This window comes from Nicotiana tabacum, chromosome 13 (assembly GCF_000715075.1).
Source record: "Nicotiana tabacum cultivar K326 chromosome 13, ASM71507v2, whole genome shotgun sequence".
Taxonomy (NCBI): domain Eukaryota; kingdom Viridiplantae; phylum Streptophyta; class Magnoliopsida; order Solanales; family Solanaceae; genus Nicotiana; species Nicotiana tabacum.
In genome coordinates this window covers 118496254-118521253 of record NC_134092.1, presented here as the reverse complement: position 1 = coordinate 118521253, position 25000 = coordinate 118496254, and the positions used below count along the sequence as shown (strand labels likewise).

General features: G+C 35.6%; 2 protein-coding genes and 1 pseudogene across 2 annotated transcripts; all 3 read right to left on the bottom strand.

Moving 5' to 3' along the window:
• Positions 1 to 1174: 1174 nt before the first annotated feature.
• Positions 1175 to 7254, bottom strand: LOC107791603 (ribonuclease H2 subunit A). The gene is made up of 8 exons (XM_016613687.2): positions 7024 to 7254; positions 6838 to 6909; positions 5043 to 5166; positions 4872 to 4959; positions 2351 to 2488; positions 2163 to 2250; positions 1937 to 2057; positions 1175 to 1578 (listed from the first exon to the last, which is right to left on the bottom strand). The coding sequence occupies exons 1-8, from the start codon at positions 7106 to 7108 to the stop codon at positions 1401 to 1403; spliced, it is 894 nt and encodes a 297-aa protein (XP_016469173.2). The 5' UTR covers positions 7109 to 7254; the 3' UTR covers positions 1175 to 1400.
• Positions 7255 to 9164: 1910 nt separating this feature from the next.
• Positions 9165 to 9347, bottom strand: LOC142168559 (U2 spliceosomal RNA; annotated as a pseudogene).
• Positions 9348 to 20274: 10927 nt separating this feature from the next.
• Positions 20275 to 23285, bottom strand: LOC107791602 (uncharacterized). Its single transcript, XM_016613686.2, has 3 exons — positions 22122 to 23285; positions 21022 to 21176; positions 20275 to 20923 (listed from the first exon to the last, which is right to left on the bottom strand). The coding sequence occupies exons 1-3, from the start codon at positions 22690 to 22692 to the stop codon at positions 20660 to 20662; spliced, it is 990 nt and encodes a 329-aa protein (XP_016469172.1). The 5' UTR covers positions 22693 to 23285; the 3' UTR covers positions 20275 to 20659.
• Positions 23286 to 25000: the final 1715 nt, after the last annotated feature.

Genomic DNA, 25000 nt, shown 5'->3' with positions numbered 1-25000 from the left:
CCTAACCAAATATTTTACTTTCCCTGTTGGAACTCCCTTTCTTTTATTCCTTTCAGCAGAAGAGAATTGATATATGATTTCTCCACAACATCTACTCAAAGTTCAAGATTTGAAAAGAACTTATTCTCATCTGATGCATACTTTGATTTAAATGTGTAACATAACCTTAAGCAGAAAATTCAAACTTGGCATATACTATAAGTCATTTCTTTCCACATCTAAAATTCATGCTCAGAATCAAGTATTTAGCTCCAAAATATCCAGACATATAAATTGTTCGGGGAATAAAGGGCGAAAATTTAAGGACACTTGTGAAGACAAAACATAAAGAAGCTACTTTCAAACGTTTGTGAATCATAAACTTAGACAAATAAGCCCAGAAATGTCTCAAACAACTCATTCTAGCTTTAGATTAAGGGTGCCTAAAACGTGAAGAACTCCTCAATGAGGTGGAACTAATCTATTGTATCCGAGTTCTAAAGCTAGAAGCAGGGTATGTGGAAAGCAGATACATCAAACACCAATAATTGGCACATATGAATAGAAGCCTGGCACGAGTTCAGCCGAACCCAAAACTTTGCTCAAACAGTACATTTGTGTTAAGAATTCATTAAATATGTACAAATATTAAATTTAGAACCCATTTATAAGCACTTGTAGTCATCGTTCTAAAATCCAGAACTAAGTTAAAATCCTAGTTCCGCAAATAACATATAATTTAAGTGATCCTGAGTAAGAAAAGTGCCAAAAGTATGAAACCCCAGGTCAATCAAGATATATAGACCTCCACTCATACACTAAGATATTTGGTAAGAATGGCCAATGCTTAATGCTTTTTCAACCTGATTGATCTGGGTGTCTAAGAACTATAGGAGTACTTGTCAACTCATTCCTAGGACAACGCCATTAGATATGTATAAAGATCATCTAGTACCCTATACTCTGAAAAAGAAAAAAGATACTTCATCCAAACTAAATTTTTGATAATGAGACAGATCTGGGTAAGGCGAAAATTCAGTAGCTACATCTTATGATGTAATAAGGAGTTTAACCTATGTCCAATATGACAATGAAAAATGGGATGTTCGTAGTTCTTTAAGACGCTATTTGTTTGCAGAAAGCAAAAGATATTCCAGAAGCGGCAAGCTGGAGACGTGGCGAGTACAAAGACTTTGGTAGCCAGAGAAAAAAGTATGAATAATCCTATATGATGTTATGACATTCAGAGTTACAAATCTGGCCAACACTTTTTCAATCAGCTAGCAGGTACGTATAACAAACTAATCTAATCACCATCCGGGAAGGATGTCGAAGGAACCAATTTCACTGTTCTAGTTTATATCAGATGAATAAGGTATGAAGCTACAATTCATCCTATCAGTAAATATCAATTGTGTCCCTCAAAACTGTGAGAGGAGTTCAAGCTTACGAGCTTGGAAGAATTTGCAACGGCCTTTCCCACTTGACTCGATATCTTCACTTTTCCTCTTTACACCTGTGAAACCAATATCAGTTAGCTTCACCTGCCGCTTACTAGCTCTTCCGTTGGATTCATCTTCATCATTAGCATCAGACTCCCTATGGAAACCACATAAAAAGGATCCACATTAAACAATAATAGCTCTCACTCGTTTCCTAGTTCCAACTCTCTATTAAAAGCCGTAGAGGAAACCTATCAGAAGAATAGCTCAATAGAGGCGAGGATGCTTTTTCTTTCTTTTAAAGAATGTTTTCTTATCCCGACACATTTCCAATGGTTATAAGCATGAAAAGAATTTGAAGGAAAAAATAGACCAATTGATATGATTAACCACACAGAGGGATTTGAGGAGAAAGAAAAACAATGAGATGCTAAATAAAGGATCCCTGCATGCTCCAATTGCATATTAAAGTTGAATCATGTGAAATGTTTTATGGGAGTTATAAATGGACTCACCATAGTACTTCAACATTATCCTTGGAGTATGAATTACATGTTCCCCAGCTGAAACGGACCAAAGTTGGGAAACCAAAAACTACGTGTTTGTGATGATCCAGCCAAGCTTTTGTCTCAGGATCTACAGGCAAAAATGGATGCCAAATTTCCCCATCCATTTTGAGTAAGATATTAGAATCTAGCAACATATATTCCCAACTATAACTGAATGGAAATAAAAAAATACCTCCAGGATATCCAGATCCAAAGTTCCTTTGCATGTTCTCAGCAGTTTCATCAAGCACCCAATCCCGCAACGCTCGGTCCCTAGTAACCTGAGAGATGGTTCAAAATGACATTAAGAATTGTACATTCAGATTTAGTCTAGCAAAGGGAGATGAATAGAGCGAGACAAAGTGGCAGATGTCAAGTCACCTTTGCAACAATACTGGCTCCACTTACGACGGGGTAAAGACTGTCAGCTTTTTTTGCAACAACAAATTTGATTGTTGGAAATATTTCAGAGAGCTTCACTCTGTACTTTTCAGGATCACCAACAGTATCCACATAAACCTGAAATGGATTCATTAGTGCATTGCTTCTGACAGTGTCTAAATAACTTGGGGAGTAAAATATATACTTCATTTGTAAATGTTATTTGTTTCCTTTTTGCTTCTTAGTGAAGTACAGGCATCCAGGAAATCGACCGATGTGTTCTGGAGCAATTTATACCACATATAGTATAATAACAAAAGTAAAGGTGTGATGACCAAAATCAAAGCAGCTATATTCTATTTGGTTAGATATATTGGGTTGTCTGTGGCAGAGAGAGCACGGCATGCACATACCCATAGAGGAGAATGTTGCATTCTGAAAAAGTAAATGTGGAAATGTTGAGGTCTGACAAATATATGTGGACAAAAGATGCCATCACCTGTAGGACTCTAGGTTGAGCTTGGAGCTGCTAAGAGCTAGGTAAACTGCAAAGAGTTTAGTCTGGTTGTGTATGTGTCTTAAATTTTAACATAAAAGAGTTTCGTTCCAGCGGTATGTTATGTACATCGCAGCCTCATCTATCAGGTATAGCAAAATGGCTAAAGGTTGAATTTTAGAAGCTGGTACATAAGTTTGTCAATCAAGAAAAAGATAACCTGTAGATATCCGGAGCTGAAGGAGCCAGATTTATGTAATACATATTTTGGTTAGAATAACTTCATGACCATGAGCAATGCGAAGCATAGTCGGTCTCAAGCCCAAATAAAGGAGGAGAGTTTGTAGTGAGTAGACGAACAGCATAAAATTAGTCTAATTATGATGAATCCTCTAAATGGGTTATGCATGATTCCAATAGCCGAACTCAACTAGTTTAGGATTGATTGATTTATATTTTGGTTCAAATAGCAAGGATGGTTGAAGTACAGTTCCTCTATCTGACTTATTTCAGTTTTTCTGTCCCCTCTCTTAACAGTCAGAGAACAGGATCTCTATGTACGCTACAACAACAACAACAACAACAACCCAGTATAATCCCACTAGTGGGGTCTGGGGAGGGTAGTGTGTACGCAGACCTTACCCCTACCCTGGGGTAGAGAGGCTGTTTCCGATAGACTCTCGGCTCCCTCCCTCCAAGAACTCCCCACCTTGCTCTTAGGGTGACTCGAACTCACAACCTCTTGGTTGGAAGTGGAGGGTGCTTACCACTAGAGCAACCCACTCTTGTCAGGATCTCTATGTACGCTAACTAGCGAAAAAGAAACAGGAGCCATAAAACAGAAATTCTCATTCTTCTCATCTTCGTTCCTTATTTTGTTCTCTTACCTAAGTAAGGTGGAGTAAGGAGTGGTAGGACACACATTTAACTTTTTATTCAATCATCAACCAAAGCATCAAATAAACTAAACCAGGAAATGAAGTCGGAAGGTTGAATGTAGAGTTAGCTGGTAGTCAGCACCATAATAGTCTCCCGAACACAAGCAGCACAACCAGGGAAAGAAGTTGGAGAGCTGAGTGGTATGTTGTAAACAGATCTGATAGAGTAACAGTGAGTAATCAGTTTCCTGATCAGCACCACTGCAGAGTTGGTTGGTTTGGCTCTACCAACATGATTCAAGTTATTCAACTTATCCCTTTCTCTTCTTTTATGTTGTGGTGTTCCATATGACCAACTTGAGTCGGGGTTGTTTGATAGACATCTACTTACCACCAGAAATCGCCCTATTATTCTGTTGGATTCCCATCTTTGTTTGTAGATCAAAAGGGATAATTCTTAAGCCCAGAGGCTCAAATAGCATAGCAAATGCACTTGAAGTCCTTCCTTGACTCTAGGGGTGGCAAACGGACGGGTTGGGTCGGATATGGGCGGTCTAAAACAGGTAATGCAAAAAACGGATAAATCATCCGACGTAACCCATATTAAATTCAGATAAAAAATAATTTAAACGACGGATAATATGGATATCTATATTATCCATGACTTCTTGAATATGATTACTTTTGGGAGAATTTCTAGTCTCCCATACTTGAGGAAGCTCCAATTTGAGGCTTTACAAATGTAAAAGTTAAACCCATTAGTTATCCTTTGGTTATCCATTTTCTAAGTGAATAATATGGTTTTTATCCATATTTGACCCGTTTTTAAAAAGTTCATTATCCAACCCATATTTTAATGGATAATATGAGTGGATAACTGTTTTCTTTTAACTATTTTGTCACCACTACTTGACTCTCTATAATTTATAGTATTATTTCCTTACTTCACCACCCCCACCCCCAAACAAGAAGGGGCAAATCTTCTTCTGCACCAATTTTCAGTAAAAACTGGGACAAACTAAGTTGGCCGTACACATATTCCACGAAAATGTAAGTTTCCCCTTTTGCTAAAAGAATACACAAGCGAGTGCAGCATAGACAAATTCAAGGGAGGCAAGTTTATCGAATTCAAATAAGATAATTTTACCTCAGTTAAAAGAACACCAAGGTCCAGTGCCTTCCTTACAAGGCCTATCGCAGAATTATGTGATATTTCATTAAGATTTATTTTGGTTCTGTCAATAAGTAGAAAGGAAAAAAAATGTGAGGAGTTGATAAAATTGGAGTATGATGAACCAAAAGAGAGTTTTGTACAAACTTCTTTAACATCTTGGCTGAGAGATCTCTTGGATCTATCACATCAACCGCCCATCCGATGGATTCATTTGTCTTTAATTCCTCAAATAATTCTTCCCTCTTCTCTTCTTTCAAAGTCTTCGAGTCTGTATTGTTTATCCCAAAAAAGAAAAACAAGTTCTTGAGTCTGCATGAACATGAAAGAAATTTGCAGGTAATATAGTTATTTGTTATATGTAGAGAAAACAACATGAAATCTTATGCCAATCATCCAATATTTTCTCTAACATTTTAATCAGGATATATAGCTTCTTTTTGTTACATTCACCCGGCTGAGGATTTGCTGTAAAATTTTAAATGATTATCTTCGCACTTTAAGGAAAGGCAGTCTTATAATTCTATACAAAACGGCTCTATGTAGATTCAGTTATCACAGACTCAATAGGAAGAAAGGAAAGGAAAAGAGAAAGGAACAAATATGAAAATTGAAATAGTGATCCTCACTTTCTCTGAGTTGAGAGAAAAGAAAACAAATCCCAGAAGTCTCAAGAAGCAATGAGAAAGGTGCAGTTGCTTGTATATAACCGAAAAAAATGAGAATGAAGAGATGTTAACGGGAGACCATATTTTAAATAAGTAACCCTTTTAGTGGACAGTTTGATGTGGCAGCTTCTAATACCGTTAATCACTACAAAACCTATAAACATCTAAAACATGAAAACCTAAATAGAATGAAATGGGAGGCTTATTCAATCGAACGCATCGTTATAATTCAATTACACTTGTAAAATTACTACAAATCAAAATGCACATATTGTTTGCACGCTCTGAAAAAATGTGTGCCTTTACAGACTGGCACACTCCTAAAACAGCATTGCTTTTGTTAGTACAAGTAAATTTAGTGCTGATTCTAATATTCAAGTAAGCTGATTTCTGTTGAAGCGTCCATTTACTAGGTGAATGCTGAATAGTTTTTGCAATAGCTTTTCTCTTTATTGAGCTCAGCATTTCTTTTAAATGTGTTAATAGTTCTTCATTGCACTAAATTGTAATTCAGAAAGAAAGAGACAACATTTTAGAATGATCTTCTTTGGTCATCCAAATAAACAATGAATTTAGCTGACTAATAAGCACCTTCTTTCTTTAACTTTTCTTTTTTCTCCTCGCATTACAACCTTCAAACAGATCTAAGCTGACTACTCTTCATATGACATAAAAGATTAGAGAAGCAGAGAGTGAATATGCAACTTTGCAATACAAAATGGCAATGGCCTTTAGCTTAAAAGTCTTTTCACATAAATGTGACATAGTATACATTGATTATTGTCTTTAAAAAAACTGCAAGCACAGTGCCCATTTCGAAGTACTTCATCATCAAATCAAAATTCAAGAACAAGCAGACCCTCCATCAGCAAGAATGAGTAGACATAAACTATATAAATCTTTAGAGATACCTTGAATCCAAATCCAACGAAGATCAAAGAGTGAAGGTGGAACAACAACAATTATGCCTCAATCCTAACTAGTTGACATAGACTATATGAATCTTCTACATCCATTCTGCTCTATTTGGACCCGAATTTTCCTATCTAACATTTATATCCTGGCACGGATAATAGAGCATACCTAGGAGATTACATCCTGATATATTCAATATTATAATGAGGATTCGCTATAAATTTGACTAGTTTTACGTTGCGGGTCAACCTAGCACAGTTATCCCCCTTTATTTGGGGGTTTGGGCTGGCAATGTAAGCTCAGCTAGAAAAATGAAACAAAAAAAAAAAAAAGAACTAGAAATCTTAATTAGTAGTAACCTGCAAATTGTAAAGTGGAAAGAGTCTTCTGGTACGAGCGGGCACAGTAGAGGCATCCATACACCATTGGCCCTGTAAATCACACGCATAAATGCAGATAAAGTGTTAAAACATACGCAAAGTGAAAGGCGTCAACAGCATTCAGTGAAGAGCAAAAGAGGGGATGAATAAAGGAAAATAGAATACCTAAAACAGGACCACGACCAGCTTCGTCAATACCCATGATACAAGGTTTCGATGCCCAAATCGGGAGCTGTCCTAAAGAACCCATTTCGGCTCCAAACACAGTAGCCGCCGCTCTCAGAATCACTGCCCTTAACTTTCTATATCTATTTGCTCGCTTCCCGCCAGAAAGGGGCTCCCTCCAAAGCAGATAGTGGAGACTCCACTCTGGATTTTTCCCCTCGTCAACTAATGGTATTTAAATCAGAAAAGGATATTTTATCTCAATGATATGACTTTTTAAATTTTACTAATAATTTACATTTACCAACACCGATTGTGGATCTTGGATTGTAGTTGAACTTTGGGTATGAAGTCCTTTTTTATTATGGAGCATTTTATCCTTTAATATGGGATTTTTTTGTGCATATTCAAATTTAGTCTGGCTCTCAATTGAATCAGACTTAAATGTAGATACCGAACACCGGATAAGAGAAAAAAAATTTAGCCAAAGGTGATTTATACGAAAAGGATCTTTCTATGCGATTGTTTAGATTTTGATCCCGCTAAAAGAATTATCGGGAAAAAGACGACAATCACCAAGTTTTAAAGGTAATCGTCAGAATTTCTGAAAAAATCTTTGTGTTCATCAGAATTTCTCATAAGTTCCTTACCGATCTCTAGAATATTTTACATTGTGGGTGAAAATTCTTATCACCATGATTCTTGATGCTTCAAAGTTCTAACGAGCATACTTTAAAATTTTGGCACACGACTATTTTTCTAAAATATTTTTTAATAAGATCAAAATATAAATATTGATTTTAAAAGGATCCATCATAGTAGTTTGTGAAAATAGCACGGGTTAGCCAATTTTCGGACTGGTAATTGAAAAATAACCAGCATTTACAAAATCATTGAAAATATCCATTTTTTTGCTGCAACACGGAAAGTTCTAGCATAATATACTAGGGATTGGTGCACTTGTATATGAACTTCCAGCATATTATGCTGGAACTCCATCACACGGAAAGTTCCAGCATAATATACTGAAGATTGGAGTACTTGTGTATGTGTATGAACTTCCAGCATATTATGCTGGAATTCCATCACACGGAAAGTTCCAGCATAATATACTGAAGATTGGAGTACTTGTGTATGTGTATGAACTTCCAGCATATTATGCCGGAATTCCAGTATATTGTGCTGGAAGTCATATGTAAAAAATTTGAACTCCAGTATATTATGCTGGATTATATTCCGGATTTTGAACAGTATTTTCGTTCAGGTATATATTTACATGAAAAATGTCTAAATTTCGATTACTTTTGAAACTGTGGCTGTGTTTCAATTAACACTTGTAAATCTGGCTATTTTTAAATTTCACAAGTAGTTTCTTGTTTAACCAAACTGATTTGGGCCGCTAAAGACCAATGGGTTATAAAACTAATTTTTTTATTTTTTATTTTATAGATAAAATATATTCGTTTTATAGGTAAGTCCATAATGTTGATTAAAAGGAGAAAAAAATTATAATATTAAAAAATTTAAAAAGAAGAAGATAAAAGTTGATAATTTAGTGGGTAAAATAGGTATTTGACAATCAAAAGTTAGAAAATTTTGGTTGATTGACCTTCTCAGTGCTATAGTATGCCAAGCGACTTTTCTGTTACAAACGAAAGAAATATGACTTTACAAGATAATTTCGGATAGTTGAGTGACCATTTAAGTAACAGACTTTTTATTTTGGAAAGTGCTTTTTTAAAAAAAATACTTTTGGTGAGACTCAATTTGTGTTTGGCTAATTAATTTGAAAAGTACTTTTGAGCAGCAATCAGTTGTTGGGCCAAACTTTTAAAATTTATTTCTAAATGTATTTTTCTCAAAAGTAATTTTCAAAAAAGTATTTTTGAAATAAACTACATTTTTCTGCTCTCAAGAACTATTGCTTCTACTCAAAATATTTTTTTCTTTCTAAAAACTTGGTCAAACACCTTAACTTCGAAAAAAGTACTTTTGGCAACAAAAACAAAAGCAATTTTGACCAAAAAAGAAGCTTAAGGAACAATGCTATTTTTTTTGCTCTCAAAAACTGCTTCTGCTTATACTTAAAAGTATTTTTTTAAGTTTAGCCAAACACCTTAAAAAATTATTCTTTTTTTTTGGTGGGGTGCGCCACGCAAGGACTGTAGTGCAACGCCTAGGCGACGCGCGAAGGCCCGGGCAACAAGCTACCAGATGTGCCTTCCCCTTTAAAAATTAAATTAATATTGTGTCAGTCGATCCCCACGTATCAGGTATTAAACTTTGAAAAAACACTTTTAACAAACAAAAATTGTCCAAACAAACTAGCAATCTAAGAGGGGCTTTTGCATCTATACCCGATTTTTGGGTCACAATTGAACCTATACCCACTTTGTAAAAACGTTTACAAGTCTATCTACTTTACGATCAACTTTAGAGTTATCGGGTCTGAAGTTAAATAAAATTAGTTTGAAGTGAAAAAATTACACTTCAAATGCACTTAAGGCCAAATAGGTCTAAAGTGCAACCAATGATTTCATGCACTTAAGACTAATAAGTCTGAAGTAAAAAATTGCACTTCAGATGCACATAAGGCCAAAAAGACTAAAGTGCAACAAACGTTTTCATTCACTTAAGACCAATAAGTCTGAAGTGAAAAAGTTGCACTTAAGGCCAAATAGGTCCGAAGTGTAACTGATGGTTTCATACACTTAAGGTCAATAAGTATGAAGTGAAAAATTGCACTTCAGATGCACTTAAGGCCAAAAGGTCTGTAGTGCAACAAACGTTTTGCTACACTTAAGGCCAATAAGTCTAAATTGAAAAATTACACTTCATGTGCGCTTAAGGCCAAAAGGTCTGAAGTGCAACCAACGTTTTTAAGCACTTAATGCCAAATAGGCCTGAAGTGTGATCACGTCCAATTCTAGTCCTAAAAAGGATAAGCAGTTGTTGTAAATATAATCAGGTTTAAAAGTCCGGAGTCGAATCCCACAAAGAACTAAGGTTTAGCTGCAATTGTCTACTATCACTAAGAAGACAAGCTCGAACAATTCCTAAGTTATAAATTTTAAGATTTTTATGTATAACAAATTAAAGTAGCAAATTAATAAATAAGGATACTAAGGGTTGGAGACAAAATTAGAAAAGCCTAGAGTTATGATTTTCCCAATTGTCGGAATCCTTTCCGCTACTCCTCCTACAATTTCGCCTAAGTTTTCTCTACTAATCATGAGCACTTGACTTATCGTAATTCTCTCTCGAGCAACTACAATAATGTACTATTCATATTCTCTCGAATTACGCTAGCTCGCACTTTTTCACCGCTCACTATGATCACGTCAAAGCTTCATTATCTCTAATCTCGCTTTTAAACACGCCTTATTGATCTCTCATATACCTTGAGAGTGACATTGTTCGACAACAACCTAAATATGCACTCTTTCTCAAGCAATACATGATAAATAAGCACAGTCAATTGATGATCATTCAACCAACAACAATAAACACGTAGTTAAACAAGTAGAGATATTCAAAGGCAAATTTATATTAAAACGTAACAAGAATTCATTCCCAAAAAGGTTCTATCAAAACCTAAATTAGAGAGTTTAGCTACTCATAACTGTATAAACAATCATAGTCATATTCAAAAGTATTATACTACAGATTAAAGAAGAACGGAGAGAAAAACTCTTGTAGTCCGCGCTCCAGAGTGTTCTGTAGCCTTTTGCCTCTCCAATGATGTCTCGCCTCTCTAAAAACTAAGTTTAGGAGGTATTTATAAGGTAGGGTTCGAAGTCTAGACGTCCAAAAATAGTAAGGAAATAAAAGTGGCTCGGATAGCATCGTCGGCACGGGACATTGTCAGAGGCACCAAAATTACTCCGCGGGGCATTGTCAGAGCCACTAAAATTACTCCGCGAGGCACTGTCAGAGGCGCCAATATTTTCCCATGAGGCATTGTGGAGAAATCATTGCACTGTCTATGGCCATGACTTTTCATTGCCTTGCATGTCTTCTTTTATTGCTTCATTTGGTAGCTTTGAGTGTTACACCTTGTGCGTCCCAAGGTGACGTATAATGAACGTGAGAATTGTTAATAATGATTTAAATGAGTTTAAAGTAATAATATGACTATATATGATATTTGGATATAAAATATAAAGTTTGGGGAAAATCGGATTTAAGTTGCGGAAAAACCGACTAAGGATTTGCCTTGTAACAGAGCTTTTTCAGAAATACATTTCGTATGCTATATGAGGTCTTTTGGGATATATTATATACCACATTTAAGGTCTTGGAATGTAGTTTCCAACTCTATTTACCGTTCGTTCATACGACATCCGGATAAAAAAATATAAGCGTCAGAAGACGGGCCAATGAGAGGGTGACAAGCTAGCACCTCTTTGACTTTTCAAAAGTTGATATATAGGTCTTAACTCGTCTCTCTCTTCATTTTTACATAGAACCAGACAAGAGAACACCATAAAACCTATCCTTGAGCTCTCTAATAGTGTTTCAAATAATACTAACATCCCGGACACGAAAATCGAAAAACGATAACATCAGAACAATCCCTACGATGTAAGTATCATTAGACCGCCTCTTTTTTTTTTGTACTTCGAGTTTTGTGAGGTACTTAATAGTTAAGAAACATCTAATTTCTGTATTTAAGTATTTAATTATCAAGGAGGGTTGATAAATTAGTTTTCTAATATTTAGAACTCACGGGACGGCGATCGAAAGTCGTGAGTTCGATTTATTTCACTTTTAGTAGACTGTTTTGTAGTCCATTCGTGTTGGCCTATTATGCTGCTGATTTATGGAGTTTGGAAGGATGAAGGGCGTGGAGAAATGCCACATGTGGTAGGGTAGTAGGCTGGTCGCTCGTCGTTGCAATTTCAGGCTAATTGATAACTTATTGATTGGGTATGTTATGGTATATTTGGGAGTTTTGTTGTATTGAAGGTCCCGAATTGTAGTTGGGTTATTTTTGAGTTGCTGATTATATTGTGTATGTATCTCGCCTATAGTAGGCTTGAGGGAGCAGTGAAATCAGGGGAAATGCTGCCCGTTTTATTTTAGAATCGAGTTATCATTTGAGATACGTGATATATCACCGCCGTATAAGTTGTACACGTATTTCTTTGTTATAGGGTTGGCGTGCTAGTTATCATAAGCTTATTGTTGAGTTGCATTGATGACTTGAGGTATATTAAGGCTATCCATTCTTTCCTTTTGGCATGATCCATATGATACAAACGAAACGTGCAAACGCTGAACTTTCATAAATGATTCTATTCATAGAAGTACTAGGGTTCCTATGTTCTGAATTCCCCATATGTCCTACTTTCATATAGTTTGTTCATGGGTCTCATGACATTCCTATTGACTTACTTCATTATACATTGCATCCATTTATACATGTATACTGACCCATGACCAGTTGGCATTATATACGCATATAGTATATGTATATGGGGTATAGGGAAAGGTTATGGCGTTATATACGCACCACCACCTGATCAGCTGGTATACATTGATGATTTCGCCCACAGTGGCTGAGATGATACGATGAGATGCACTCGTATGCTTGATGATGTTATGTACGCATATACCTATGCATGGTATGGCATTTATATGCACATGCATGACATTATAATATTTTCATGATTCACATAGCTATTCAGACTTACAGGTTGAGTTCCTTACTCCATGTTTCTTTCATGCCTTTTATATATTAGATTTTATGCCTTATATACTCGATACATTATTCGTACTGACACCCATATTGCCTAGCGGCCTAAGTTTTATGTCTGCAAGTGCAGGTAGACAGGCTGACGGTCCCCCTCCTTAGGATCCTAGCTCAGCGAGAGTTGGTGTACTCCATTTGATCCAGAACTGCTATTGGTTTTTGGTACGATACTTTTATATACATATAAGGGTATGACGGGGCCCAGTCCAGTCCTTTATACAGTTTTACACTCTATTAGAGGTCTGTAGACAGTCATGTATAGTTGGATCGTATCTAGTCTTGTCAGCTTGCCCTACTGTATTCCGCATGTATATGTATATATGTCTTTTGAGTATGTCTCCTCACGTATGTTATTCACATGATTCAGCAGTTTAGGGGTAGATGTTATGCATAACCTGCACTTAGTTCATGTTTATAGCTTAGACGTATGCTTAGGGGTGTTCAGTAGATAGAACTCGGGCACTCGTCACAGCCTATCGGTTTGGGTCGTGACATTGAGGTACCATTTCGTGCAACTTTTCTCCACTTCATGTCCAAGCATTCCTACACGTAAAATAAACTCTATTAAGTTCAATTGTCATACAAATTAGCATCCAAACAACAAGCAAGTAGGGTAACTAACGTCAAAATATATGGAATTATAGCACGACATCAACATCCCACACTTAAATGTTGCTCGCCCTGAGTCAACCAACCAAACACTTCCTCTTCAAGGACCCAACATTCCACTCATTCACAGCACCCTACACCTATGACCATAGTTGATAGTAACAATTAAGCTCTAGCATATGCGGTCAAAATACACTTCCTATACTCATGTCCGATTTCAAAATATCCACCCTAGGAAAAACATTATTATAACAATCCTAGCCTCAAAAACTAACTCAATATCACAATGCACTCGAGGCTTGAATACTTAATCTAGCATAAAGCTAATAATGTTACCTATCCTTTGTGAAACCATGTTCCTTCGCAATAAAACAAAGCGTAAGCAGTCTGCACATCCAAATCACATGATCAAATATATTTTAAGGACTCACACATATGAAGAAAAATCACTCACTTTCTCAAAGAAGTCACATGCACACAAAAGGTACCATAGGCTTGCCCATTATGTAAACATCTACTAATGTAGGCCTGCTCGGTCCAAAATCAACTAAGACTTTATTATGGTTGTAATGTGGGCTAAGGGACGAGTAGGATATATTTAGGATATAATGACTAACCCTCCTAATCACTTTAAAACATCATGTATTCAACTTTAAGCGCAAAATTCCTCAATCCACTTCAACCATCACAAGATAGATCACCCCATAATATTTTCCTTCTTCTTTACGCGCTACTTCATATCACATCCACTAGTAAAAATAAGAAACTTTTATTTATTTATTTATTTATTTCTTCTCTTTTTTTCTTTTTCTTTTTGTATTTTTGCCTTGCCGCTAGTGGAGTTTTATTAAAATACAAGTTCACATTGTTTCCTTCTATTGGTTCCACTCAAAAGTTACCCCAAGTTTTCTCATTACTTCTATGTAGCGCTCTCTTTACAATTCAAGTTCTTTAAGAGATTTAAGGATCGAAATAATTCAATTAAGAATAAATGAGGATAGGCTTGTAATGCGGGTGCCAAAAGAAAAGCTTATAGGCTCAAAAGGGTAACTAGGGATGATTTTATTTATGATAAACAACAAAATTTTAAAAAATTAAAGAAAGCCTAACATCACTTTTCAAACCCAACAACACCTAGGATTTCGCTTCAATTCACATTCCGAGCAAGTTTTAGACTCAAATGTAATAATATGGACGGTTTCATTCGGACTCTCAATCAAATAAGTATTCACAAAGCCAAGAGATATATTAAGTATAAAGCACAAACTGAATACTAGCCAAGCAACCGAGACATATGAGTTATACCACATGCTATTCATTTTTATCAAGGCATCATCATATATTTAAAGCTAGGAGAAGGTGAAACACATGCGAGAACCTGAGTATGCAACCATCAAACAAGTCAAAAGGTGCAAATCACATCAATTCTTCTCCTTCGTTTCCTACATACTACTCTAAAAGTACAAAAATAAAATAAAAAGTTAAATCTACTACTCGCTTCAAGTTACATCCCATAAAAAAGAACCGAGGCAAAAAGAAAAACCACAGGGGATTATTATTACCTAAAGAAAATAAAAGACATTTTTGTATTTTCTATTTTTTTTGTATTTTTGTTTAGACTTTAATCTCTCAAGAAAACTGTCTATGAGATCCATCGTTGGGAAAATACCAAAATTTTTTAAAAAAAATATCAATTAAACTAACACAACTAATATAGCATAAAAAGTGACCCAACAATCTCCTCACCCCACACTTAAAAAATCGTGCATTGTCCCCAATGTACAACATAAATAATAAGAGGGTAAAAAAACTCCCTGGTAGGCCAAAGGCCGAAGCACTAGTAGCTCATGAGTTACTCAGATTTCTCCCGAGCATTTTTCTTTGTGCGGACACCCCAAACTTAGTTCTAACCATCTGGCTTGCTGCTGCGTCCTTCCAATAGCGATGCTTCCTATGCTTCTAAAAAAATAAAAATAAAACGGCACTACAAAAAATAACACAATTAAAAATAAAATAGTAAACAAATAAAACAAAATAAAAATAATAATAAAGTTTGGGTTGTCTTCCAACAAGCGCCTAATTTAATGTCGCGGCATGACGTGAACCACTTTCTGCCTCCATCGCGAGCTTATGAATTGAACCCCCAAGTTTTAATTCAAGCTTATGATTATGCTCATGGGGCGGTACAAATTATTTTGAGCCAAAAATTAAGTAAATTCTCAATCACCTTTTGGCTCTCGACCGAGGAGTGTTACTTTGCCTAGACGGCCTTGAATATTTCAAAATATAAGGCTCATCTACCTCTTCTCTTGTCAATTCTCATTTCACCATCCGAACATAATGTAAATAAGTGTTTGGAATGAGGTCTGACATGCTCAAATACATGAAATTCAAAATTTTCGACCTCCCCAACACCAATCACATTAGAGTCAACTAAATGTGTATCTTCAATGTCCTTGACTGACTTTAGTATTACTTTTTCAACATCGGCATCCTCAAATTCTAGTTGGATAGATTGTTGATGTTCTACTCTGACCTCCTCCATTAGCACCTCAATTTCAGCATCTACTTCATGCTCTTCTTGGCTACTATCCCCAATATTGGCTTGTTGAGCATTAAATACTTTAACCAATTGACTAACTTGTGCCTCCAGATTGCGAATAGTAGCATCTTGCCTTTGTATGTGCGGTTATTTCTTATTATTTTGTTCCATAAGACACCTTAGCATATCCCTGATCTCTTTCATGCCATCATCCCCAGGTTCTTTGTTCCTATTAACTTCACAAGAAAAAGTAGAACCATCATAGTAAGAGGTTGGGAGAGGATAAAATATATAAGCACAACCATGAAAGTGACCATTTTGACCAAAACACACATCACACACATTCCACAAATAAGATTGAGTTGGTGCACATAACTCGCTCTCGGGAATATTTTGATAATTTTGCCATGGGTGATTTTCTCCACAATAAGTATTAGGAGGAACAAAAGTAGAATTACCAACATAAAAACTCTCATAATTCCAAGATCTCATGTCTCTCAAATCAACAAGTAAAATAAAAAAATAAAACAAAACAAAATAAAAGTTCAAACTTGAAACCTAGCAATATATACAACTACAACTACACTGTTAGTTCTCCGGCAGCGACGCCAAAATTTTACCGCGAGGCATTGTCAGAGGCGCCAATGACAGTGCCCTTGATAATTTTTCCATGGGTAATTTCCTCTACAATAAGTATTAGGAGGAACAAAAGTAGAATTACCAACATAAAAACTCTCGTAATTCCAAAATGTCATGTCTCTCGAATCAACAAGTAAAATAAAATAAAATTAAAAAGAAAATAAAAAAATAAAAGTTCAAACTTGAAACCTAGCAATATATACAGTTACAACTACACTGTTAGTTCCCCGGCAACGACGCCAAATTTGATCACGCCCAACTCTAGTCCTAAAAAGGATAAGCGGTCGCTGCAAATATAATTCGGTCTAAAAGTCCAGAGTCGAATCCCACAGAGAACTAAGGTTTAACTACAACTATTTACTATCACTAAGAAGACAAGCTCGAACAATTCCTAAGTTATAAATATTAAGATTTTTATGTATAACTAATTAACTAACAAATTAAAATAGCAAATTAATAAATAAGGATACTAAGGATTTAAGATAAGATTAGAAAAGTCTGGAGTTATGATTTTCCCAATTGTCGGAATCCTTCTCGCTACGCCTCCTACAATTTTGCCTAAATTTTCTCTACTAATCATGAACACTTGACTTATCGTAATTCTCTCTCGAACAATTACAATAATGTACTAGTCATATTTTCTCGAATTACGCTAGCTCGCACTTTTTCACCGCTCACTATGATCACGTCAAAGCTTCATTATCTCTAATCCCGCTTTTAAACCCGCCTTATTGATCTCTCATATACCTTGGGAGTGACGTTGTTCGACAAGAACCTAAATATGCACTCTTTCTCAAGCAATACATAATAAATATGCACAGTCAATTGATGACCATTCAATCAACAACAATAAATACGTAGTTGAACAAGTAGGGATATTCAAACGCAAAATTATATTAAAATGTAACAAGAATTTATCCCCAAAAAGGTTTCATCAAACCCTAGATTATAAAGTTTAGCTACTCATAATTGTATAAACAATCATAGTCATATTCAAAAGCATTATACTATAGGTTAAAGAAGAACAGAGAGAAAAACTCTTGTAGTCCATGCTCTAGAGTGTTCTGCAGCCTTTTGCTTCTCCAATGATGTCTCGCCTCTCTAAAAACTAATTTTAGGAGGTATTTATAAGGTAGGGTTCGAAGTCTACACGTCCAAAAATAGTGAGGAAATAAAAGTGGCTCGGATAGCATCATCGGCGCAAGACATTGTCAGAGGCACCAAAATTACTCCGCGGCGCACTGTCAGAGGCGCCAATATTTTCCCGCGAGACACTGTCAGAGGCTCCAATGATAGTGCCCTGGACAAATTCTTGCACTGTCTATGGCCATGACTTTTTATTGCCTTGCACGTTTTTTTTATTGCTCCATTTTGTAATTTTGAGGTACCATTTCGTGCAACTTTTCTTCATTTCATGTCAAAGCATTCCTTTACATAAAATAAACTCTATTAAGTTCAATTGTCACACAAATTAGCATCCAATCAACAAGTAAGTAGAGTAACTAATGTCAAAATATATGGAATTATAGCACGGCATCAAAGTATAAATTGCCCAAAAGTAAAAATTTGTCCTTCGTATTATTACAATCCAATATACGATTTAATACCTAATGAACAAAGTAACAACATGTTTATAGATGAATAAACTGTTTTAGACCTTTACTCACGTTCTTGTCGTACTCTTAAAACTTGACACATTTCTTAAAACGTGACATATCTTAGATTGGAAAAATTGCACGGGTTGGACGCTCTCATTTAACCTATTCCTACTTTTTAAAAAAAGTTTTTACTTGTATTCATTTTTTAAACAATTTCAGGCCTCTGTCTCCTCCTCGTCCTCCTTCGTTTTCTTCTTCTTTTTCTTCGTCTCGTGATAATGATTTTATATGGTGTTCGTGAATATATTTTAATGTAATTTATGACGTTTTATGGTGGTGAGTTGTTATGACGCTTTATTTTTTTTACTATTGCTTAGGATTTCTTCATCATTTTTAATTACAAAATAGGTTCATTAGATTTATTGTTGTTTTGACAAATTGATGATTGGGATTTTTTGATGATATTTGGAGGTTATGTTTCAAATTTGGAGTAGATTTTAAAAAGAAACATCTCTTACTTAGTACATTTTTATTTATTGATTCAATTGAATTCATTCAAGAACCATCAACGCAATTGCTGCTCGCCACTAAGTATTGTAGATTAGCAATGAACACAACACTGCTCCTTTCTTCTTCTTTCTTCTTCTTCTTCTTCTTCATATTAAAGGTGTAGGATTAATTTCAACCACGAGACTGCAATTTCACCCAATCTATATCCTTATTTGTTCCCCAACTCCATTATCCTAACACATTTGTGATTTAAAGATAATTGTACTTTCTTCTTTTGGCTGAAAGAAATCTCGTCTTTTATGTCAAAAAGAAAAACATTTTCTAAAGAAACCCAAGATCTCATCTTTTCCTTTGCCCTCATGAAAATACCAAGGGTCGTTTGGTTTGAATACGGCTTATGCCGGGATAAGTTATGCTGAGATTAGTTATTCTGGTATTATTTTTTATCCAATGTTTGGTACGTTGTATTAAAAATGACAATTGCATAATTTATAAGAAGAAAGTATAAGTTATTCTGACACTAATTACCCCACCCTCTATAAGGTATAAGTTATCCCGGTACTAATTTTAATCCCAGGATAACTTATACCAAGTTTGCTAACTAAAAAAAGTATTAAGGTAGTATTAAATTTTTATATCAACACTATACCTTCTTATATCTCATACCAAACGACCCCTAAGGAGTTTGGAAGCATTTTTTATATTCAAAAGCAACTCTCCCTGAAATAGTCAAGTTGTTTCAATGTAATGGTTGGGTCAATATTGTTAATGCAAGTATTCTTACGACTGCTAAAATCACGTGCGTTTTCCAGATTGAATTTATTTCGCCCAATAAGTGTTTCTAAACTGGGAAATTTAAATTTCAAAAATTGAAAATATTTATAGAAGTGAGGCTAGCTATCATCAATTTTAACACTGTAGACAGAATTAATTGCGCCGGATATTGTATTCAGTATTCTTCATAATTTGATGGAACTGGATCTGAAAATGTGGATAACCTGAAATACAAGATAAAGTTGAACAGACAAATTAAATTCTTTTTTTTTTTTAAAAAGAGAGAAAGAGAAGTGTTCAGACATGTCTGTGGTAACCCCCAGGCCAGACTGTTAGATTCCAAGAATAAAGACTAATACATTTGATTAACAAAAATAATTTAGCAAATAGTATTTAATTTTCCTAAGGCTGCAGAATCTAAATGGATAAGATACAGCTTCACTTGGAAGTGAAGAATAACAAAGGAAAAGACAGCAAAAAGCTAAAAAGCATAACCCAAATGAGGAAGCAATAGTCTCTTTGGTTATCTGCAATCCTATATTCCCTTGTTGCTCTCCCTAGCTAAAGGCATCAAAAGTTAATACCAAATTACATGCTATGCAAGAAACTAAATGAAAATGGCCAAAGCATAACAGCAGCAACAACAACAAAAGCTCAGCGTAATCCCATGGGTATGAGAAGGATAGTGTGTACGCAAATTTTACCCCTACTTGATAAAGGTAAAGAGGTTGTTTCCGATAGAAAACTGGACAAAGCATAAGTGACATAAAATCTTCCTTATTTACAGAAAAGTAACAACATCCACATGGACCACATTCAAATTATTTACATTAGCAGAGAAGTAGATTCAAAGCAACATCCATCAAAGCATATCTGTCCCCTACTATGTACAGACTAACTGTATAACCAGCTAAACTGCTAAAGTGAAAGAAAAAAGATAGAAAAAAATGAAAAGTAGAAAGAACAAAAGGCAACCTCTCCTCCCTTTTGCTTTGAGCATCTGCCCGTGAAAGAAACAACAAAAGGTATCATTGATGCTTAAGGACTCAATTTCGGAGCCCCAAAGGACATTAAAGAAGTGCAAAGCAAAGCATTTATAGTGAGCTTAACATCAAGTGCTCCACTTTAAAAGCAAAGCTAGAACAACAACTGTTGATGATGATAACTATTTATATTTCAAAGCGACGATGATTGATTGTCAAACTCGAATCATACAACCTTATCAACAATTAACCGTAGCATTGAAGACACTCGGTTTTGGTCACTGCACCTAGAAAGCATGTCCAAGTAATGCATTGCGTCCTGAGGGAGGAGGCCTTCCATAAAGAAACGAAAGAGATGGGAGTGTGTCCCGTGCATGACATCCAAGCACTGGTCTAGGACTTTATCCTGTTGCGCTTTACTCAATTCGGCTGCCTCCATCAGCGGCAGTAGATTCTTCTCCTCCTCTTCGAAGTGCTTCTTGCTATGCTCCTGTCATTAGATATATAGTAAGACTTTTAGTAATAGATATTCATATTTCAGAAGAATTTGGAGGACTAAAATCTTGACGTAGTGAAGGCGGAATGAACCTGTAAGGTTTTGAGCCGAGTAGAGAGGTTGCAGAGGGCCTCTTGGTAGGAAGGATGCCCTGAATCAAGAACTCCGATAGATTTGATATCTTCTTTAATACCATTCATCATCGGAAGGTCCCTTGCGTGCTCCTCATTTGCAGCTTTAGACAATCCTGAAATCATGACCAATTTAGAGGTCAATGATATTGCAGCAAAATAATAGACTACCAGATCAGCATGATCTGGATAAGCAACTTACCTTTGACAAACTAAGAAATTAAACTAGGAAAAATCACAATAGAAGAACTGAATAAGCTAAACATTCTTGTCGACCAGTTACTTCCCGTCTTGGAAAATTTGGCTTTGAGTTCAATAACCCCCGAGCCGAATAATCCAGGAGAAAACTCCCCTTCTGATGTATGCTTGGTTGATCTGCTATTTACAAATATTCTCCTATTTTTCAAACTTCATATTCAAGTTAGGATACTTCTAAAATATCGAATTAATTGTTCGATTTTTCTCACAGGCAGATACTGTTTTCATTTTTAATTAAGTTAATTGTGTAACTTACATAAAATTAACAATACCACCATGAAGAGAAACAAATCTAAAGATCAGAATTTGTTTTGCATCTCGTCATACATATGGTCACTAAACGATCAATAAATCTCGCAATTTCCAACTTTATTGCACACACTGCTATGCAACTCTGAAGCTGTAACACCACTCCCTTTTCCATTTCCAAATATCTTTCTTAAATTAGACAAATCTCAAATAGAATTAAGCATAACAAAGAACATTTTCCAAGCATAACCAATCCCAAGTCTGGATAAAAGGTAAAGAGTAGTTGTATGCTAACCAGTGTAAAACTAGTCTAACTATAGTGAATCCTCTGATTACTGAACCGTAGTAAAACAGAACAGATAAATATAATTCTTTGATCATAACAAACAATTTTGGATTGAGGTGCAATTGACTGATTGATAAAAAGATTTCCCACATTAGGTACTTGATTTACACTTGATCAATGGAACTAAAAAACAATTATCACCTCTAAATACTCAGCAATTTGATTAAAAGAAAAGAAATAGCTATCTATATTACTATACTGAAGTTACCTCTATCAGCCTTTTCCAAGATTGGGAAAACAACTCTCTCCTCCATTTGAGCATGCTCAAGCATCAGCTCCAACAACTGTGAATAACTCCTCGCAAACTTCCTCACTTCCATTTTCGGAGTCCCCATCGCCGGATCGCCCCGCGCCTTCCCGCCCCGACCCGCCAAGTCTTCACCCCACCTCCCCATTCTCTCCAAGTGCCACGTCATACTCCTATGCTGTAGTATCACCAGCCAAACCACAAACGGCGTCGTTTCATCACACCACCCACCCCCACCGATTCCCCACCTCGTCGACAACTTCGGCTCCGGAAACTTCACGTCCAAGTAACGCAACACGTCGTTAACGGACCCCGTAACGGAGTCGGATTTGTACTCCAGTACCGGCGAGCGGTGGGTCTCTGAGGGAATAAAATGGACAGTCACCGGCTTGTAAAGCAGAGCACATCGAATGTAATAGGTTGAAATATTATTCGGCGGTCCGTACAGTTTGACGGCCGGATGTTTCTTCATCACGTCGGCCGGCGCTATCTCCGACGTCAACTTTCTTGATATCCCGAAACAATTCCCCATTAATACCCAAATCCTAACAAAATCGAAAATATGACTATCTTGATGAAAATAATTTCTGGGTTTTGGAAAATAACCAAGAGTATATTATTTTCTCGAATATGACCAAATGAAGCTACAAAATATTCTCTCAGAGCACTTGCGGAAGAGTTCAATGGAAAAAATGACAATTATTTATGGGTTTTTGGAATTAAGCAAATTTAATATTCTTGGTTAGGACCAAATGGAAGAGTTCAATGGAAGAAATGGCAAGTGCTTAACAGAAAAGAAAAGGACAAGACATGAAACAAATCTTGAAAGTGAAACAGGGGAGTTCACCACTGTACGGAACCCAATATGTTTATATATTGAAAAAGCAAGTGAAAGGATCTAGATCAAGAGGGAAAAATATGGATTAAGTAAGAAATGGGTGTTATATGGGGGAGTGTGAAGAAAACTAGACGTGCACATTAATGGGGAAATTGCAGGGGTATTGGTATTGAGTTTACTGAATTTTCTTGAGTATTTAGCTTTGGGGATGTGTGCAGTATATTATAAATACTACTACTAATAATGACACATCAGTATAATGGCAGCTTCACGAGGAAGATGAGAACGAAAAATCAGGGATTATAAGCGCATTATAACAGTTGGATAAACAGAAGAAAAAGGGAGTTAAGTGCCAATTGGAATTCGACGCTCCTTTGGGACCGGACCGGGCGGCTTTGTTTGTTTTGGTTCGTTGTTGTTTACGTTGGGCTTAACGTCTTTGATTTGATGTCATCTTTTTTTTGACTTGCATGTGAAGCGTTACTCATTCTTAATTTGACCGGATTTAATTATTGCTAATCCGTTTCAATTTACGTGAACATATTTGACTGGATACGAAGTTTAAAAAAAATAAATTTTTTTGAAATTTGTGGTGCTAAATAAGTCAAAAAGGGACCCAGAGTATTTGTGTGGTTATAAAAACTTCTCATTAAGGGTAAAATTATAAGTTTAAGCTAAATTGTTTCCAAATTTAGAAAAGAGTCATTCTTTTTTGAACGAACCAAAAAGAAAATAGGTTCACATAAACTGGAACGGAGGAAGTACTACATCTCCCATCTCATTGATGCGAGGGCGGTGGCGAAGGCAGGATGGTTCAAAAAATGAAAAAGTTAAAAATGATTGTAGCTAGTGGGAATTGAATCAATCCTTACAAAAGTTTCAAACCCCCTTGACCACTAAGTTATGAGTTGTATCAAGGGGATTCAAAACATAATATATAGAGGTAAAAAATAAATTTTACCTTATATATACAGTGTAATTTTTTGACGAAAGAGGTTTGGATGAACCCCTTCTGCCCCCCCCCCCCTAAATCCCCCCATGTGTGAGGGCATTTGACTAGGCACAATTGTTTTTAAAAAAATTATAAAATTGATGATTTAAAATAAATTATAGACATTTGTTCTACAATAAATCATCTCATTAAGAATAAAATAAAAAATTTAAAATTAAAGTAAAATAACTTTAAATATAAAAAGATGTCATTTTTTTTTATAACCAAAGATGAAAAGATGTTAAATAAAATAGCCAATTGTGCATAGTGAAAGTGAGATAATACTCAAAATATATGTATATGCATATATACGAGATAAAGATGATAACATAAAGTGTATTCCCAAAAGTGGGGTCTGTGGAGGGTAATGCGTACGCAGATCTTACCCTTACCTGTTGTAGGTAGAGAGACTGTTTCTGATAGATTCTCGACTCGAGTTTGCATGTATAAAAGATTAATAAATGTGTTATATAACTGATTAAATTACACTAATCATATTAGTAATTTATATTATCATTTGACATAACTTCAAGCCTAGCTTACTTGTCCATATGCAGCTCTCTTGTCTCCAAATTTATTTATATGAAATTTTTTCACTTTTGTAGTAGGATAAATAAGATTCCTTCACTTTTTGATATAAATTTCGAGTTCTAGCTAGTTTTGGGAATGATGAAAATTATAATAAGGAGCGATTTCTTTTTTAATAAACTTTATGCGATGCAAATTTAAATTTGTTGGGGCTTCAACATAAATATCAAACACCGAGCGAAAACCCCCAAAAAGAAGATGAAGATTCTTCACCAAATAATAGAGTGTAATAGATTTTGGTTCAAGTCTCATGGTCTCCATTTTGTCTTCCCCTTCACTAATATCAAATGTGTTAAAAAAAAATAGTTTTATCTAGTCGATATAAGAAAACAATTTATGGATATTTAAGTAATTAAGTTGCGTATTCTGTTGTCTTACCATCAAATCATTTTAATGCATCGTAGCAACCTGGTCGGGTAACAA

Excerpts from the sequence above, each read along its gene's own strand:
- LOC107791603 (XM_016613687.2), bottom strand. The coding sequence starts at position 7,108 with ATGGGTTCTTTAGGACAGCTCCCGATTTGGGCATCGAAACCTTGTATC. Across the intron at positions 6,910-7,023 it reads TGGTCGTGGTCCTGTTTTAG|GGCCAATGGTGTATGGATGC; the intron begins GTATTCTATTTT and ends TGTGATTTACAG. Across the intron at positions 4,960-5,042 it reads TCAGCCAAGATGTTAAAGAA|AACCAAAATAAATCTTAATG; the intron begins GTTTGTACAAAA and ends ACTTATTGACAG.
- LOC107791602 (XM_016613686.2), bottom strand. The coding sequence starts at position 22,692 with ATGGGGAATTGTTTCGGGATATCAAGAAAGTTGACGTCGGAGATAGCG. Across the intron at positions 21,177-22,121 it reads CTTGGAAAAGGCTGATAGAG|GATTGTCTAAAGCTGCAAAT; the intron begins GTAACTTCAGTA and ends TCATGATTTCAG. Across the intron at positions 20,924-21,021 it reads CTCGGCTCAAAACCTTACAG|GAGCATAGCAAGAAGCACTT; the intron begins GTTCATTCCGCC and ends ATCTAATGACAG.